At 33.4% G+C, this 18,825-nt stretch overlaps 1 protein-coding gene across 1 annotated transcript; it reads right to left on the bottom strand.

Annotated features, from left to right (window-relative positions):
* Positions 1-584: 584 nt before the first annotated feature.
* LOC149558821 (putative 12-oxophytodienoate reductase 11) lies at positions 585-5,632 on the bottom strand. The gene is made up of 6 exons (XM_089831067.1): positions 5,526-5,632; positions 5,254-5,311; positions 5,121-5,133; positions 4,104-4,283; positions 3,540-4,021; positions 585-620 (listed from the first exon to the last, which is right to left on the bottom strand). The coding sequence occupies exons 1-6, from the start codon at positions 5,630-5,632 to the stop codon at positions 585-587; spliced, it is 876 nt and encodes a 291-aa protein (XP_089687193.1).
* Positions 5,633-18,825: the final 13,193 nt, after the last annotated feature.

Below are 18,825 nucleotides of genomic sequence, written 5' to 3'. Positions count from 1 at the left end.
AATCATTATTTTCTTGATTTCAACCAAAAAGACATACTTTAAATATCTTAATAATATAAATAATTACCATCTTCAATATCAACATTATATTAATACTTCTAAAATGAAATGAAACAAGTCATTGAAAAGTTCACATCCTCAAGAACTATCCATCACATAAGTGCAAACAAGAATAATTTTCAATTAGAATACTCTAATATGGAACAAGCTTTCAACTAAATTGTATTTATTCACTCAATAATTGTACATTCGTTTGGCAAAAATGACAAATAACAAATTTATTATAAATTTAGTACTTCATCCACGTAATAAATCTATTGCAATCAATTTATCCTTAAGATAACACTAATAACTTCATCATGTGAGCCTCACCCACGAATGATCAAACTCATAGTTTGCTTTTTGAGTATCTTGTTCTTGGCATCTTTGAGTACTTTGTTCCCTTCACATTTCAATGATTCTTGATGTAACTGCTACCAAATGATGTACATATAAAGGTGTCCTAGACTACACGTAGGATTATAACTCCAGTTCTTCCTTAATCATGCATTTGGCCTACGGACTAATTTTGATTATCTGTGTGATTAAGATATGAATAATCTCCTACTTTCATATTCAACCTGTAATGATAAATCAATTTATAATCATTAATGCCATTATAATGTACACTAGAATTAATTAGGTGAAATGGAAACTAAGCTAAGATGAGAATGCAAAATGCAGTTATGCTAAAACATGTATGAGAGTGTTACAATCCAACTATTAGACTATATGATGTAATTATAATGGAGACATGTTGGACCCCCATGTAGTGGGGGTCCCCACCTTTTGTGCTATGGTTACAATTTAGATTTTAGGGTTATGGTTAGAATCAAGGTCAATTATAGAGTTTATAGAATATTTAGAGTTAAGATTAGGGATTAAATATACATGAGGGTTAGCATTGGATTGTATGATAATTAAAGTTAGGATTATAGTTAGATATATCATTTAGATTAGGTTTTAGTCAGGGTTTAATTAGACTTAAGATTAGGGTGAGAATCAAGGTGAAGTCTATATTAGGGTTCATATCATGGTAGGATTGAAACTAATGTTAGGGTTAACATTGAAATTATGATTAGGGGTAAGGTGAAGATTTATATTTGGTCATGATTGTGGTTTGTGCTAGGATTAGGGTCTAAGCTATTATTAATTTTATGATTGTACCTTTAGGGTTAGGGTTTTGTTTAAGTTTATGATTATGGTTACAACTATGGTTTATGGTTCAAGTTTAAAGTTGGGAATGTGATTAGGATCAAGGATTAGTAAATTTTTTAAGAGTTCGGTTATAGGTTTACACCATGGTTAGGACCTTGGGACTGGATTTAGAGTTTAATATCATGGTTATCCATATAGGTAGGTTTAGGATTTTGATCAATATTTTGGAGTTTGTTTTTACGTTATGGTTAAGGGTTAGATTTTAGGGTTAGGACTATAACCAATATTAGTGTGTAGGTTTTTGGTTTAGATTATGGTTTGGACTAAGATTTTCGTTATGATTAGAGTTTAGAATATCAATAGGGATATGTTTTAGTGCTATAATTATAGTTTAATGTTGGATTATAGTTATATTGTACATCATTGTTGGGGCTAGGGCTAAGGTAGGGGTTGTTGTTAGGGTTAACTAAGGATGACAATTAGGATGGTTTATCTTTTCAAGTAGAAAAAAAAAACTCATATTGATTCAAAAACAAAGAAATTATACTTCGAAAATATTTTTCTATGTCATAATAGATTGATTTATTTTAATTATTGTATTAGTTAATTTGTTGTTTGATGTTTCAAAGTAAACATGGCTTATTTTATTTAAATTTAAATAATATTATTGTTTTGAATTGAATTTAGCTTAATTGTTAATGATCATATTTATATTTCTAATATTAACTCCAATTTGATCAAAGACCAAATATATTTTTGGTATTTTTGTAAACAAACTTGCTTAACACTTCCCTATTTCAAAGTTAATAAAATATCATTTCTATTGTCTTAGATTTGAGAGTAAGTATATTAAATAAGTAATAATAAATGAACATTATGATTAATATATTTCTAAAATAAAAATATATTACTTAAAAACTTGTTTACTTTAAATGAATAAAGTACTCATTTACTTGTAAATTTTAAAAATAGAAATTAATCTACATATATATAAAATATTTATTCTTTTTCCTATTTGCATACAAATTAATTAAAATCTAAACTTTAATCTACATAAATATTTTAAAAATATATATCCATCAATAAATAGTTTAGAATAAAGTCAAATCTAAAAATTAGACACATATAGAATCTTTTTAATTTCTATATACATGTGTTTCTAATTTATTTCTACAAACATGCAACTGATATTTCTATTATCCATTTTTTTCCATTTAAAAAAAATCTATATGTAAATAGAATTTTTTTAGATGCATGCAATCTTTCTAATTTTTTCTACATACATATATTAACATTTCTATTTTATATTTTGTTTTTACATTATGGTTATTTCAATCAAAATATGTAGATGTAAATAGAATTCTTTTCAAAAGGATTTATTTAAATTTAAATAATATTATTGTTTTGAACTGAATTTAGCTTAATTGTTAATGATCATATTTATATTTCTAATATTAACTCCAATTTGATCAAAGACCAAATATATTTTTGGTATTTTTGTAAACGAACTTGCTTAACACTTCCCTATTTCAAAGTTAATAAAATATCATTTCTATTGTCTTAGATTTGAGAGTAAGTATATTAAATAAGTAATAATAAATGAACATTATGATTAATATATTTCTAAAATAAAAATATATTACTTAAAAACTTGTTTACTTTAAATGAATAAAGTACTCATTTACTTGTAAATTTTAAAAATAGAAATTAATCTACATATATATAAAATATTTATTCTTTTTCCTATTTGCATACAAATTAATTAAAATCTAAACTTTAAACTACATAAATATTTTTAAAATATATTTCCATCAATAATTAGTTTAGAATAAAGTAAAATCTAAAAATTAGACACATATAGAATCTTTTTAATTTCTAGATACATGTTTTTCTAATTTATTTCTACAAACATGCAACTGATATTTCTATTATCCATTTTTTTCCATTCTAAAAAAATCTAGATGTAAATAGAATTTTTTAAGATGCATGCAATCTTTCTAATTTTTTCTACATACATATATTAACATTTCTATTTTATATTTTGTTTTTACATTATGGTTATTTCAATCAAAATATCTAGATGTAAATAGAATTCTTTTCAAAAAATCTAGATTTATATAGAATTCTTTTAATTTTTTACATACATAAAATCTTTCTAATTTTTTTCTACATACATAAAAGAATAATTTCTATTTTCTATTTTTTATTTTCTATTTGAAAAAAAAAGCTATCATAAAGATTGATAAAAAAATTGATTGCATATGCATTCTTTATTTTGTGCACTAAATGCACGAAATAAACTATATAGATTAAAACTTCCCGTGCTGGGCATGAGAATATACAATAGAAATATCAGTTAGCAAGAATAGTTGGCCATAAGCAATCAAATCTTCCTTGCCACTGGAAATAGCTTCGTTACCATCATCCCGATCATAACCCCCTGTAGCCAAAAATGTTCCCTTGAATGCTGTTCTTATGGGAATCAGGCTCTTTTCACTCGCTATTGTCGTCTGCGAATTATCAATCTTGGGCTCAAAGAAATGAGCGTACAATATCTTATATTTATTCAGAGCCTCTGCCATGTGAAGTCCCAGTGCCTCTGGATTTGAGTCATACGCTTCTGCATGATCCGAAAATGGAGAAAGCCGAATTCCCACATGCTCTGCTCCGATTTCCTCCACCACTGCTTCCACAACTTCAAGTACAAATCTGCAACGATTCTTCAATGTTTCGCCATAGCCATCTGTTCGATCATTCACGCTATCCTTCATGAACTGGTCCACAAGGTACCCATGCACCCCATGGATCTCAACACCATCAAACCCTGTTCGTAAAAGGACTAATTATGTCAACAAAAGGAACATTCTCTTCTTCAAACCAAGATAGATCAGAATAAAAAAACATACCTACATCTATTGCATTCCTGGCAGCATTTCGAAAATCAGCAACTATATTGGGAATTTCCTCTGTTTTCAGAGGCCGGGGAGGAAAGAAATCTGCCACATCCTTTCGGTTCAAAAGAGGGATCTTTCTAGAGATTGGTTTGCTTGTGGAGGAAACTGGAGATTGGCCATTAGGCTGATAATCTGCATTCCAATGCACCCATTAAATACACAATACACTGTTTGTTGTGGAGGAGAGCCAACCAAATTGAAATTAATTAAAATTGAAATCTAAATCAAAGTAGAATATTATAACTAATTTTGAATTTCAATTTACATCTACATCTAAATCTAAATGAAAATGTAAATAAAAAATAGAAATCTCACCTGCAAAAATGTTACTCCAAAACTTCAATTTACTCCTATTCAAAAACTCCAATCTAATCCTCCAATAACCTCCACCTCTTCCTTCCTGCAAAAACATAAAATGAAAATGAAATGAGGAGCCTTGGTTTTATAACTTCTAAGAGGCTCCTCATATCCCCCAACAGACGTCTCTTCACATTCCACGAATTTGTTTCAAATTCCCCAACTCCCCGCAAAAAAAAAGCATGAATGTGCATGCAAAATTATATTTAACAAAAAAAAAAATCATATTGAAATTATTTCGCCCCTATTTTTTCGGGCCCTATTTTTTTGGGTCCTACTTTTTCGGGCCCTACTTTTTCGGGCCTATTATTTCGGCCTCCATTTGGCTTCCTATTATTTCGGCCAGCTATTATTTCGAAAATTCTTTTTTAATATTTAATTTGGAAGTTAGTAACTGCTCCCAATTCTTTTTTATTGACAGGAATCTTGGCATATTCTCGTGTTGGGCATTTGTGCTGCCATTGTATAGAACGCCTCTCGGCGTAATGATGTACATATAAAGGTGTCCTAGACTACACGTAGGATTATAACTCCAGTTCTTCCTTAATCATGCATTTGGCCTACGGACTAATTTTGATTATCTGTGTGATTAAGATATGAATAATCTCCTACTTTCATATTCAACCTGTAATGATAAATCAATTTATAATCATTAATGCCATTATAATGTACACTAGAATTAATTAGGTGAAATGGTACAATTATTATTTTTCCTTGTTCTTTTTAGTAAGCTTAAAATTCATACAGAATACATTTTAGCGGCCATAAATAAGATTTGACTGGTTGTCTGGATTGTCAAATTACTGCAGTCCAGAAAAGTACGTCAAAACAATTTGCCACACAAATCTTTTACTATAAATAATATGAAGCAGTGGTGGGTAGTCCACAAAATTCTGTTGGTGTAGAATAACAGTGACAAGAAGACTAATTGGAGTAGCTGCACAGTCAAATTATTGCAGTTCACTGAAGCACTCTCAAACATATGTCAGATAAACTTCATCAAAAATCATGTCAAACAGTAGTGGCAGTTCAGAATATTCTGTCAACCAGCAGTATACAGTACGTATAAGACAAACAGCTTTCAAAATCAACATTATAGTTTTCGTTAATGTTTCTAAATTCATGTTTAGAAAAAACATCTAATAGATATTTTTTTTTATGAATAGTTCTTTTTATTAATAAATAATACTATTCATAAAAAGGATAACTGAAGTCAGAATCAGACACTATTCATAAAAAAAAAACAACTTCGATCTGTAATGCGAAATTGGTTGTAATGTGATTAGCTATTTTTAAATTGAGAGATTGTTTCTAAACTCAGTTCTGTGTATTTTTCAATCGGTATTTTGGATTACAATAACTTACTGATGTGTTTTTAATAATAGATTTTGTAATGATAGGCAGTGACAGGCGTTAAAAAGAGAATAATCAATGATTGTATTCTATAAAGTCCATTAAACATTATAAACAATTGATTTCAAATTCAATCTCTTAAAATTTATCAATTGTTAAAAAATTATATCTATAATCAGTACAGTCTTCTATATATCTTATTCAATCTTTCCTTAATTCTTTTACAATCTACTTGGAAATATTCTTGAACAAAAATTATTTTTCTGAACTTAACCTTTCAAATCACGTCAAAAATTAATTAGTAACAAAATAAAATTAAAAAGCAACAGTAGTTTAATTTTCTATGATAACGATAACGTAGAAATTTAACATTGAAAAAATGGGCAGAATTCAGCCGACAGTCAAAAACATGTAAAAAACAAACCAGAGTATAAACGTATGGTTAGTGGGTATCTGTTCATAATAATGAGGTTGAATACTATAAGAAGTAGGTTTCTTGCAGAAACGTGCTTCATTCTTAAGCTCTATTATGCTTTATAGTGTCGGTGGCAGATATTCTGTTCATACGCCTTTTTCTTTATAATTGCAGAAGATGTGACGGGTGGGATATCTGGCTTTCTTTGGTAACAAAATTTCAAGATTTTTAAAGTCTGCTGTATGGATAACTAGGTATTTCATTCATCTACTCTATCGAACTAAATTAAAAATACAAGTATCCATAGAATTATGTTTAGAAGAAAAGTTAGAATTTTGGGTTTGATTGGTATACATGATTTTGTTTCTATGTTTCATATTATATTTTAAAATATTTGGTATTATATCTATCTATCTATTTATCTATCTATATATATTGAAAGTGGTTTGTTTGTTCTAAAAGTTATTATTAATCATGGTATTTTTAGGAAGATTATAAAATTCATCTTAAAAATGGTAGGTAGATGTGGTAAATTCTTAGTCAAGTTATATTATTTCACTACTTATTTTGATAATGTATGAAAAGTGAGATAATATTTAGGAAAAATGTTTGATAATATTATCTCACCTTTGATTCTCTTAAGGTACACCAAGACTTTGAAGCAAGGTGGGGTCAACATGGTGTAGAGTATAAATGATGAATTCATTAAAAAGATGGATTGCTTGCTAGAAAAAATGTTTAAGTTTCTAGTGTTTGGTCCCTTTCTTTTTGTGTTGTTGGTTTACTATGGTCATATGTTTGGTTGGCTATTATATTTTTTTCTTGCACTATTTTTTTATGTAAGCTTTTCAAGTCCTTTTATACTCTATTTTACTTTAATAAAAAATATATTTGATTCCTCTTATCATCCATCTTCAACAAATACAATCTATCAAGAATAGATATGTTGTAACTGATATTATTGTTTTTTGACAAGTAATGGAATACTATAATCCCAATAACAAGCTATTTTCAATTATTTTTTTTCATCACAGCCTATGATCATAGTGCATGGTTGTTGATTATTTCCATACTTTAGACATTAGGGTTTGAACTCAAGTTCCTTCTTTCTATTCAATTTTGATTTGTAGATGCCTCCAATTGTTTAATAATTGGTAATATAAACAATCCTTTTCTTTAGATATTTTTTAATCTATTCAACAATATTATATTCTTTAGGCATTAGGGTTTGATCCTAAGCTCCTTATTTTGATTCAAAGATTTCTCAACTTGTTTACCATTAGTTGTAGAACATCATTGTCTTTAGATATTTTAAAGTCTATACTATAATATTTTCTACTTTAGGCATTAGGGTTTGATTCTAAGTTCATTTTTTCTATTCAAATTTGATTTGTAGATGCCCTTGCTTGTTGAAAAAATGAACATATTTTGTCATTTAGATTTCTCAGAACCCTTTATAGTTATTAGTCTTTAATTATTTCACATAATTAGGGTTGATGCAACTAGATCTCTAAGGAAGATTGGAAATGGTATCTTGATACCCCTTACTATAATTACAAGCCTTGTAAATGTTACTCATGTCTCTATCCATGCATTCCTATGGTATTAAATTTCAATGCTAGATGTGTTTAAAATCTACATCTATTGAATGTAAATCATTATTTCATTTAGTTTTCTTAGCTATTTTGATCTCCATAATGTCTTTTTTTTGTATTATTAAATGTTAAGTTCTCTTGTTACCTCATTTGATCCCTCTAGATGTTGCCAATATTTGTTTTTTTGTGTTCCTCTAGAAAATCTCTAGAAGAACACTTTTTATTTTTCTCACAATCTTAAATTGATTCAAATTAGATAGATGATTACTTCTATCTCCTGCTAACCTCAATTCTAAGATAAGATAAAATTTATGAAACAAGGGGATCAAAAGGTTAAGATAAATATTTTTCCTATAATCAATCATAGGACAAGAGAAAGCCAATGGACAAGGTGAGCACTAGCCTCTTGCAATTTGAGTTCTATAGAACTCAAGAGCATAATAATTTTATAGGCTTGATAAAATAATATATCCTTTTACAAAAAAAGCTACAAATCCTTAAAATATGGATGACTACCATCTGCAGGATGTTGAACCATTTTAGAAGCAATATTTTTTATACTTTTTGGATATTTTTCTCGTTGTCTTAGTAAATTATTTTAAGGGCAAAGCCTCCCCCAACCCCCACCCTCTCCATAAAGGGTTAATCTACACATTTTATCATTTTCAGCATCAACTTACTTAGAAGTTGCATCCAACTTCTACTTTTTCTATTAAGCTTAATAATCTCACCTTTATCCCCATTTCCTCTAGTTCTAAAATGTAGGTGGTGTCAGCCTCCCAAAAAAAAACCACTACAACATCTACTTGAGTCAATCTGACTAAGAAGGTCAAAAATAAAAAAGAACTATTGTCGAGGATGGCCTTTTTGAGCTATTACATTCCTTTGGTTCTTCTTGGTCTACTAAATCAAGTTGGACCTTGGATAACTCAATTCCTACCTCCTTCCCCAACTCTATGAAAAGATCCCCTACCACCTTGTATATTAGGCATTATCTTAAGGATTAGTTTAGTTACACTAGGGATCCCCATATTTAGAATCCTTCTTCTTCTAAAATTAACTTGTCAGAACATGGGCTATATGGGTAGCCATTGGTCAAAAAGGGGGAGGAGATCTATATTTTCTATAACAAGATGAAGGGGGTCAAAATGTGGTTAATGCACCAATTTGAGATAGCTAGAAGAGAAATCAATGAACTTGAGGCCTTGGACAAGGCAAAAAGTAAGACTAATGATTGGACCAGAGCGAATAACAATGATAGCCCATAGAAAGTGGGTGAGGACTTTTGGAAGGTAATCCATAATTGGGAGTTTATAGAGAAGAATATTATGGATATTATGAACTAAATACCCTCAAAGGAAGAGAAGAATGAGATCCTAAATGCCCTCACCTCTACGAAGGAGAACTAGAACTTTCTATTTAATTTGTATTTTACGATTATGATGATGAATTTTTGTCATTGATGTCAAATATCTAAACACTATTCATTGAAATGATAAGCACACTTACTATCGGTACCACTAAAGAAAAGACACTATTACAATGTAAGAATAGTTATAAAAAATCTAACTATTAGTGTAAAGTATGAAAGATATTATTAGAGCATACTAAGGAAGAAGAAAGAGATTATACTGAAGATCTATAATCAATATTTGGTGCAAGGTTAGAAAGAAAAAAGGATAAAATATTGAGATGAAAGGATACGAAGAGAAGTGTAGGAGAAGACATAGAGAACAACAAGAATGATGAAAGGATCTAGAGCAAGAGGACATAACAGGGCACAAGAAGGGATTTAGCAAGCTTAAGGAAAAAGAAATATTAAAGTCAACTTATCTTGTATATATACTTAACTAGTTTTATACAAGATTCATAAAATTCATAAATCAAGGTAGTCTTTTACAATTTTGATAAGTTCATGTATGAAATTTTGTTAAATCCTCTAATAAGATGAATACCTAGATAGTCATGTTGAATTTCATAACTGAGTAGTCTCAATAGACTAAGGATACAATTGACACTGTATCCATCACTTTTCCTAGAGTGAATTTCTTAGAAGAAAACACTATTTTATGTCTAAGTGGGAACCTCTTTGACTACAATAAAAAAACTGTGGCTACTATCCCCAGCTTAGTTTTTTCCTTCGACCAAGAGTTTTCTGTGATACCAAAATCTAGATGTTATGAATGTGTGAATATCTTATGTTTTAGTATTATTTACTTTCATATTAAGTTATAAGTCACACTATCAATTACTTAGAAGGTTTATCGGTTTAGACTTATTACAGACTATTAGTTAAAAGTAGAAAATAACTTAATGGTTGAAATTTAATAGGTACTAATTCCCCCTGTCCCCCTCTTATTACTCAACCTTTCCAACTAATAATTAATAATTGGTATTAGAGAAAGTTCTCTTGAAGGAAATTTGATATCTTGAGAGTAGATTCGAGAATGTATGAAAAGGTATAAGAAGGAAAAAACACTTGAAGAAGCTATAGCTCAAAATGAAGAATTAAAGAGAAAGTTGAAAGTCTCATTCAGAAATATAAATAAATTATCAAAAAGATTACAAATAATACTTGAAGGTCTTGAATAAATTTCCCAAAATAGTACAAGTTTTGAGGAAGATGATGTAGTAGAAGCAGATCTATTAGACAAAAACAATATTTTGGAGGAAAAAATACAAAAAGTTTAAAGGGAACTTGAAGGTCAAGCTCTAAGAATAACTGAACTACTAAAAAGAATGAAGAATGTTGAAGATGAAAAAAAAAAATTTGAAGCTGATAAGAGAAATCTAGAAAAATAGATTAATGATAAAGAGGATTCCACTCTTCAACTAGAACATGAAAATAATACATTAAATGGTTATATGAATGATACAAATAAAGAAAATAGATATATCCTTGCCAAGAATGAAAGATTAAGAAAAGGGGTAGAAGAACTAATAGACAAACTAAAGGTAGAATGAGAGTTAAATGAAAAACTTACAAAGTTTGACCTAAGAATGAAGAATATTGATGAATAGCTAAAAGGGAAACGGAGATCTAGTGATACAACTAGACTTGGCTATACCAATAACAATAAATTTTAAATTAGTGAATCATCCAAATGTGGTGCAGAAAAGATATCACAACCAAAGAAACCAATAAATAATCAGCATAATTAACCTACTTTCTATACCTGTGGGAAATTGGGACATACGACAAATGTCTGTAGAAATAGGCCATCTAATACCTCACTAGAAATATTTTTTCAATGGCCACTACCACAACTATAACAAGTATGAACATATAATAAGATATTACAGAGTGAAAGTATCAAATATCTCAATGGAAGGAAACTTTATGGGTTACTGCTATACATGCAACATATTTGGTCATAAAGATAAATATTGTAGAAACAAAATATTATTGACAAGGAAACCAAAAAACATAAAATGTAACAACTATCGATATCTCAGACATATGAAAAGAGAATACAAGTTTACAAACAAAAATATTGGTGTACAATCAATATGAGTATCATGTCACATCTATCACAAAATACATTCATACAATAGAAGACTGCAAATATTGATAAACTATGAATAGAAACCATATGTGAGCTAGAACAAAAAAAAAAACATCAAATAGGTTTGGATAAAAAAGGAAGAAAAAAAGTATCCAATAATAATTCACCAAATCCAAATCAAGGAGTGTCCTTGAATTGAGATAGAAACTACTTCTTAGGGAGTCATAACAATGGTAAAATCCTATTCTATTTCCTACAAGGTAGATAAGCATGTTAAACAAGAAAGTACAAGTGGATGTCTATTTCAATGCCATCAACAAGAAATAATAAACTCTACTAGTTAGAGTAATGCCTAAGGGATAAAAGTTATTGTTGAAAATGCATTAATTGGATAATTAATTATTTACTTGCTTTTCATATTATAAGTGTTGGAAACAATAGTTGGAACAATTTTTATGTTGTCATTGATGTTGAAAATCTCACTGTTAAGACATTTGCTAAAAGTGTAGAGTTCCATATCAATTGATTGATGAAGAGGATTTGAAAAGAGAAGATAAATGGAGAATTAGTGAAGTTATTAAGTAAAGATGAGAAAACATGATGGAATTACAATGGGCATTTGATTAGTTAGTCTTTGACAAGATAATGTGTTGTTTGATCATTATATAAAACATGGATAAGATGAGAAAAATGCATGTTTGATCTAGTAACTTGTGGTCATTGAAGAAGTTGAAGTAGAAGATCAAGGAAATTAAGAGATAGCTAAGAAAACAATATTATCTGAGTGATAGTCATGGCCAAGGAAGATGATGAAAAAAATTGAAGAAGTGACTGATTGTAGTGAAGGTCAAGCGAACCAATATAAGCTAAGTGAGACATAAATAGTAGAGATTGAGATAAAAAGGGATGAATGAGCTACAAAACATACTGATGACCAAGTGTCAACATTTTAACAATTTGTGAAAGAATTGAGTTTTGAGGCCAACATAGTTGAAATTATGAATTGGTCACTGGCATATTTAATGTATAAATTGATTTTATTGAGTGATCTAAGGAAAGGGTTTAAGGAGAAGTTTCTAGAAGCTTCAAGAAATGAGAAGAAGGACAAAACAATGGACATATTTAATGAATCTGATCAAACCCTAAGATATTTTGTGATGTTTAAGTGGTAAAATCTCAAAGCTAGCTATTCAAGGAGGTAGAAGAGATGTTTTGTGGTTTTTGATTCGAAAATTTGTGAAGAACTTGTGAAGAACATAGTAGTAGAGGAAAAGTGAGAAGTTGGTGAAGAGTAATCGATTGAAGGGTTTCCTAGCAAATCATTGATGGAGTATATGATGAAGTCTAATCAATGAACTTGGTGGAGCCGAATGGAGATCTTCGTATACCAAGTGAGTTGTATTTTATTAGATCAAACCTATTTTTTACATTCTAACCATTGTCTCTACTACATTTGCACCCAAATTGTGATGACACATCCATCGTAGTTATGACATCAAAACCTATCATCATCGCAATTACGATGACCTATCATCACAATTGCAATGATGACATATTGTGATGCCATAACTATGATGGACATGTCATCACAATTTGGGTGAAAATGTAGTAGTGGTGGAAGTAAAATCCTTTAATCAAGGTTGACCTAATAGTCATATTGTATTTATCCTTTAATCAAAGAAACATTCTAATGGAATGATCTAAAGACCTCTAATAAGGCTACTCCTAATAGGGTACTTGAATCCTTTAATGGAGTCACACATAATAGTATGTTTTATAATGTTTAACAGGGTTGGTTCTTAACTGATCTCACTTCAGAAGAGTGAAAGTGGTAGCATGTTACTTGATGGTTTTTCTCAAAATGGGTTTTCACATTAAATCTTGGTCTCATATATGTGGGAACATTTTTTTCATGATGCATGATATTTAATTTTACTTATTTTTGTTATTTGACATATACTAAAAAAAGAGCTAGTGATGAGATGAATAAGTTAAGTTACTAATGAGTTTCTATGTCGGCTGAGTGGTTTTATGTGTTTGAAAAATTTGTTTGAAGTTCTCAAAAGTTATATTGGTACATATGGACTTGAGGATAACTGATTCACCCCTCTCTTAGTTATTCTAATAATTCTAACAATTAGTATTAGAGCCTAGTTTCTTGTAGGGAAAATAAAGAAGGGACTTAAGCTAAAGATCAAGATGTACAAGATAGAGGTGGGTAAGTGTACCAAGTTGTTGTGCCAAAAGGGGGGTATAAATGGACACCTTTTTCCTAAAATCAACAATTTCTGAACTTCAACAAGAATTTGAAGATAGTTACACTCAAAATTTTAATATATGACAAAAAAAAAGTCATAGTCCTTTGAATCTAGTTTCTAAACTACTAATTTTTTTTCAAAATGGTTTAGTTTTAGGTCCTCAGAAAAGGGGGGCCACAAAAAGTGGCACTCTTTATTCAAAAAAAAAAAATAACACACTACAAAGTGTGGCCCACCTAAAAATTGAACTTGTTTTTTGAAATTCTTTAATCACTTTGGTCAAAAGTTACTTAACACTATGTAGTTTATCTTATATTTTTTGGGTAATTTTATAATGTGTATTTTTTTTTAATGAATTTTTTAACTAGACACATCCCAAAAACATGAAATATCTATGTGCTCCCCCTAGAAATAATTGAAAACTAATCTAAAATCATTGTTTTTTTCAAAGTATGTAGAATGGAGTCTAGTTTCTAAAAAATGAAGTTGTTGCAAAATTTGATGAACGAGCTGAAATCTACAACCCAATTAATACATGGTGGTTTTTTTTTAAAAATGGACATACATTCAAAAGAAATTATAGATGAAAGGCTTGAAATAGTTCAAATTAAAAATAAATTATATGGTTATATAACTAACACAAAGACCTACAATGTCATGTAGCTTGATCTTATCGATGCCCAACCACGAGGAATCTTGAAGGAGAACACACAAGAAAAATCAATCATTTTTTGTATGCTTGCAGTAAAACATGTCTTAGACCTGTTTATAAACTCCAAACCTCTGGGTTGGATCTCCAAGGCAAAACCAAGCCTTAGGCTTGGTTTTAATGTAAAGCTTTGAATAGTGCATACTCCCTATAGTGCACATGCGCTATTTAAAGCTTTTGAATTTGAGTCTAAATAGCACGTGCGTGCTATAGTGTGCTCACACTATTGAGACCTAATTAGTTCATAGAGAAGGAAGAAGACATGCAAATCAAGAGCAAGAGAAAGGGTGAGGGTTTGGCTGTGTGTGTGTGTGTGTGTGTGTGTGTGAGAGAGAGAGAGAGAGAGAGAGAGAGAGAGAGAGAGAGAGAGAGAGAGAGAGAGACAGTAGGGGATGGGAGAGGGGAGAGAGAGGAAGTGAGAGAGTAGGGGTGGCAGAGAGAGTACAGGATGGGGGAGAGAGGAAGTGTGAGAGAGAGGAGGGGTGGCAAAGAGAGAGTACGGGATGGGGGAGATAGATTGAGAGTAGGGGATGGAGAGAGAGGAAGTGTGAGAGAGTGAGTAGGGGTGGCAGAGAGAGTACGCGATGGTAGAGAGAGATTAGATAGTGGGAGAGGGAGAGAGAGAGGAGGATGGGAGTGAGAGAGAGAGAGAGTAGGGCATGGGAGAGAGTGTGAGAGAGAGTAGGGTTGGTAGAGAGAGAAAGTAGGGGATGGGAGAGGGAAGAGAGAGAGAGTAGGGGATATGGGATAGAGAGTGGAGAGGGAGAGCGAGAGAGAGAAATAGTAGGTGGTGGAAGAGGGAGTGAGAGAGGGAGAGAGAGGGGGGATGGGAGTGTGTGTGAGAGATCTAGAGAGTAGGGGATGAGAGAGGAGAGAGAGAGGTGGGATGGGAGTGTGTGAAAGAGAGAGAGAAGGAGATGGGAAAGGGGAGAGAGAGAGTAGGGGATGGGAGAGAGAGAGTAGTTGGTGGGAGAGAGAGTGGAAGAGGGAGAGAGAGGGGGAATGGGAATGTGTATAAGAGAGAGAGTATGGGATGGGAGAGAGGAAGTGTGAGAGAGAGTAGGGGTGGCAGAGAGAGTATAGGATGGGAGAGAGAGATTGAGAGTAGGGGATGGGGAGAGAGAGAGTACAGGATGGGAGAGAGAGATTGAGAGTAGGGGATGGGGGAGAGAGAGAGTAGGCAGTGGGAGACAGAGTGGAAGAGGGAGAGTGAGAGAGAGGAGGATGGGAGTGCATGTGTGTGAAAGAAAGAGTAGGGAATGGGAGAGGGGGGAGAGAGAGAGAGTAGCTCAAGAGAGAATAGGGGATGGGAGAGAGAGAGGAGATGGAAATGTGTGTAAGAGAGAGAGAGTAGGGGATGGGAGAGAGTGTGAAAATGTGAGAAAGAGTAGGGGGTTGCAGAGAGAGAGTAGAGAGGGAGAGAGGGAGAGTGAGAGAGAGAGAGTGAGAGTGAGAGTAGGTGGTGGGAGAGGGAGTGGGAGAGGGAGAGTGAGTGAGAGATAGAGTAGGAGATGGGAGAGGAGAGAGGGGGGGGATGGGTGTGTGTGTGTGTGAAAGAGAGAGAGAGTAAGAAATGGGCGAGGGGAGAGAGAGATAGAGAGAGAGTAGGGGATGGGAAAGAAAGAGAGTAGGCAGTGGGAGAGGGAGTGGGAGAGGGAGAGAGGGGGGATGGGATTTTGAGTAAGAGAGAGTAGGAGATGGGAGAGACTGTGAGAGTGTGAGAGAGAGTAGAGGTGGTAGAGAGAGAGTGATAGTAAGGGATGGGAGAGAGAGAGTAGAGAGGAAGAGAGTGAGAGAGAGAGACAACAGGTAGTGGGAGAGAGAGGGGGAATGGAAGTGTGTGTAAGAGAGACAGAGTAGGGGATGGGAGAGAGAGTAGGTGGTGGGAGAGGGAGTGGGAGAGGGAGAGAGAGGAGGAGAATGGGAATGTGTGTAAGAGAGAGAGAGAGAGAGTAGGGGATGAGAGAGAGATGAAGTGTGAGAGAGTATAGGGGTGGCAGAGAGAGTATAGGGTGGGAGAGAGAGATTGAGAGTAGGGGATGGGGGAGAGAGAGAGTAGGCAATGGGAGACAGAGTGGGAGAGGGAGAGCAAGAGAGAGGAGGATGGGAGTTCATGTGTGTGAAAAAGAGATAATAGGGAACGGGAGATGGGGGAGCGAGAGAGTAGGGGATGGGAGAGAGAGAGTAGGGGATGAGAGAGGGAGTGGGAGAGTGAGAGAGAGGGGGGATGGAAATATATGTGTGTGTGTGAGAGAGAGAGAGATAGTAAGTAGTGGGAGAGGGAGCGGGAGAGGGAGAGAGAGGGGGCGATGGGAGTGTGTGTGAGAGATCTAGAGAGTAGGGGATGGGAGAGGAGAGAGGGTGAGAGAGAGTAGATGATGGGAGAGGGAGAGAGAGAGTAGGTGGTGGGAGAGGGAGAGTGAGAGAGAGAGTAGGGGATGGGAGGGGGGGGGAGAGAGAGAGAGAGAGCGAGAGAGAGAGAGAGAGAGAGAGAGAGAGAGAGAGAGAGAGAGAGAGAGAGAGAGAGAGTAGGGGATGAGAGAGGGGAGAGAGAGTAGGGAGAGAGTAGGGGATTTGAGAAAGAGGAAGTGAGAGAGAGAGTAGGGATGGAAAAGAGAGTACAGGGTGGGAGAGAGAGATTGAGAGTAGGGGATGGGGAGAGAGAGAGTACAAGATGGGAGAGGGAGATTGAGACTAGGGGATAGGGAGGGAGAGAGTAGGTGGTGGGAGATGGAGTGGGAGAGGGAGAGCAAGAGAGAGGAGGATGGGAGTGCATGTGTGTGAAATAGAGAGAGTAGGGAATGGGAGAGGGGGAGAGAGACAATAGCTCGAGAGAGAGTAGGGGATGGGCGAGAGAGAGTAGATGATGGGAGAGGGAGTGGGAGAGGGAGAGAGAGAGGGGATGTAAATTCATGTAAGAGAGAGAGTAGGGGATGGGAGAGAGTGTGAAAATGTGAGAAAGAGTAGGGGGTGGCTGAACCGCCTCACAATAGGTGTTGCATAGTCATGCGCTAGGCCTGGCTTAGGAATAATCTATTCAAGCTAAGGAATACTTTTCCCCTACCATGAGGTGCATTTAGATTGTCAACCTAGGGACGTATACTTGAAATGGTTGGCACAGTATGTGCACTAGGTACCTTGATGAGTCATTATGCTTGTGCTGCAGGAAAGTAAAAAATGCAAAGGAAGGAAACTACACTACTGATGTAGAAAGGAAACTACTGAATCTATGAATGTTGACAACACAATGACAAGATAACAGAGATTCCATCTTGACTCATCCATTAGACTATTCTTGCAGATGCTGCAGGAACGTTCATGAAGTGTGATGCTACAAGAAGGAATTAACTAGCTATGTCTTACTTAAAATACTGCTAATGCTTAGTAAAATGAATCTATTCTATCCTAATCTAATCCACCTTCCAAGTGGGCCCCCTTGGTTGGCTTCTCTAATATACCAACACAGGATAGAAACTAAAGAGAACTAATTCATTTTATTAATCAGTCATTACATAATTCAGAATTGTAAAACACAATTGCAACAAACTGTGAATTAGTGTTTTCTCTTACTCGATAAAGCTTATCAAAACCAAAAACTGAAAAACTAAAAAAACTTTTTCACACAGGAGTCTATCCTGACATATATAGCGAATCTACTCTTTATTACATAATAGAAAAGTAACTATCCTAAGTTAAGTCCACAAGAGAGAATATAGGAGAACAACTAAAAGCGGAAAGGAAGGATAACAGAATTGAGGAGGGAGCAATGAAGTTGCGGCATCCACTTGCTACAACGTAAATGCAGAGAAGGTAATGGCTCGTAAAAACTCCTTCTTATTCGCTGCCATGTTTCCTGGAGTGGTTATAACTTCCTTTTCGTAGTTGTTCCTTGATACTCATTTCTCCTTGAATGCTGTCAGCAACCAACTTCTGGATTCTTCCTCTCATCCTTTAATCTTTATCATTAGGTTAGTTATGATATAAAAAATATTTGCAAATAAACATCCATCAAACTAAATTCAAGCATAAGAACGCACATTTGGATATTTATATGAAATACTGCATATTAGATATAATTTAGGCAAAGGATGACATAGTTTTTCTACCCCATAAATCATCAAAGGTTTATCAAACATAAGCTTATAAGTGTTAAAACAAGGATGAATAGAGTATCATAAAGTATCTTAAACATAACAAAATAAAGGCATTTTTTAGACTCATCATTTGCCCCCTGCTAAACTAATGCTTGTCTTCAAGCATTACACTTCTTTGTCAAAGATCTGTGCTCCCCAACTTCTGTCTTTCCCTTTCTACTGCTCTTGAAGGTGTAATAGAATCCTCTGGTCCTTTCCCATACTTCTCGCCTATGGTCTTCCTACAACTTATTAAGTTTGTCAACATCAATATCATACAGGGGCCATAAAAGCATTAGAGGTTGCATGGTTAAAGGACACCATAGCTCTAGCCTTAGTTGCTTTCCC

The sequence above is a fragment of the Cupressus sempervirens genome, chromosome 5 (genome assembly GCF_028749045.1).
Source record: "Cupressus sempervirens isolate cs-2001-9-10 chromosome 5, ASM2874904v1, whole genome shotgun sequence".
Lineage (NCBI taxonomy): Eukaryota > Viridiplantae > Streptophyta > Pinopsida > Cupressales > Cupressaceae > Cupressus > Cupressus sempervirens.
This window is presented reverse-complemented; position numbering and strand designations above follow the sequence as displayed.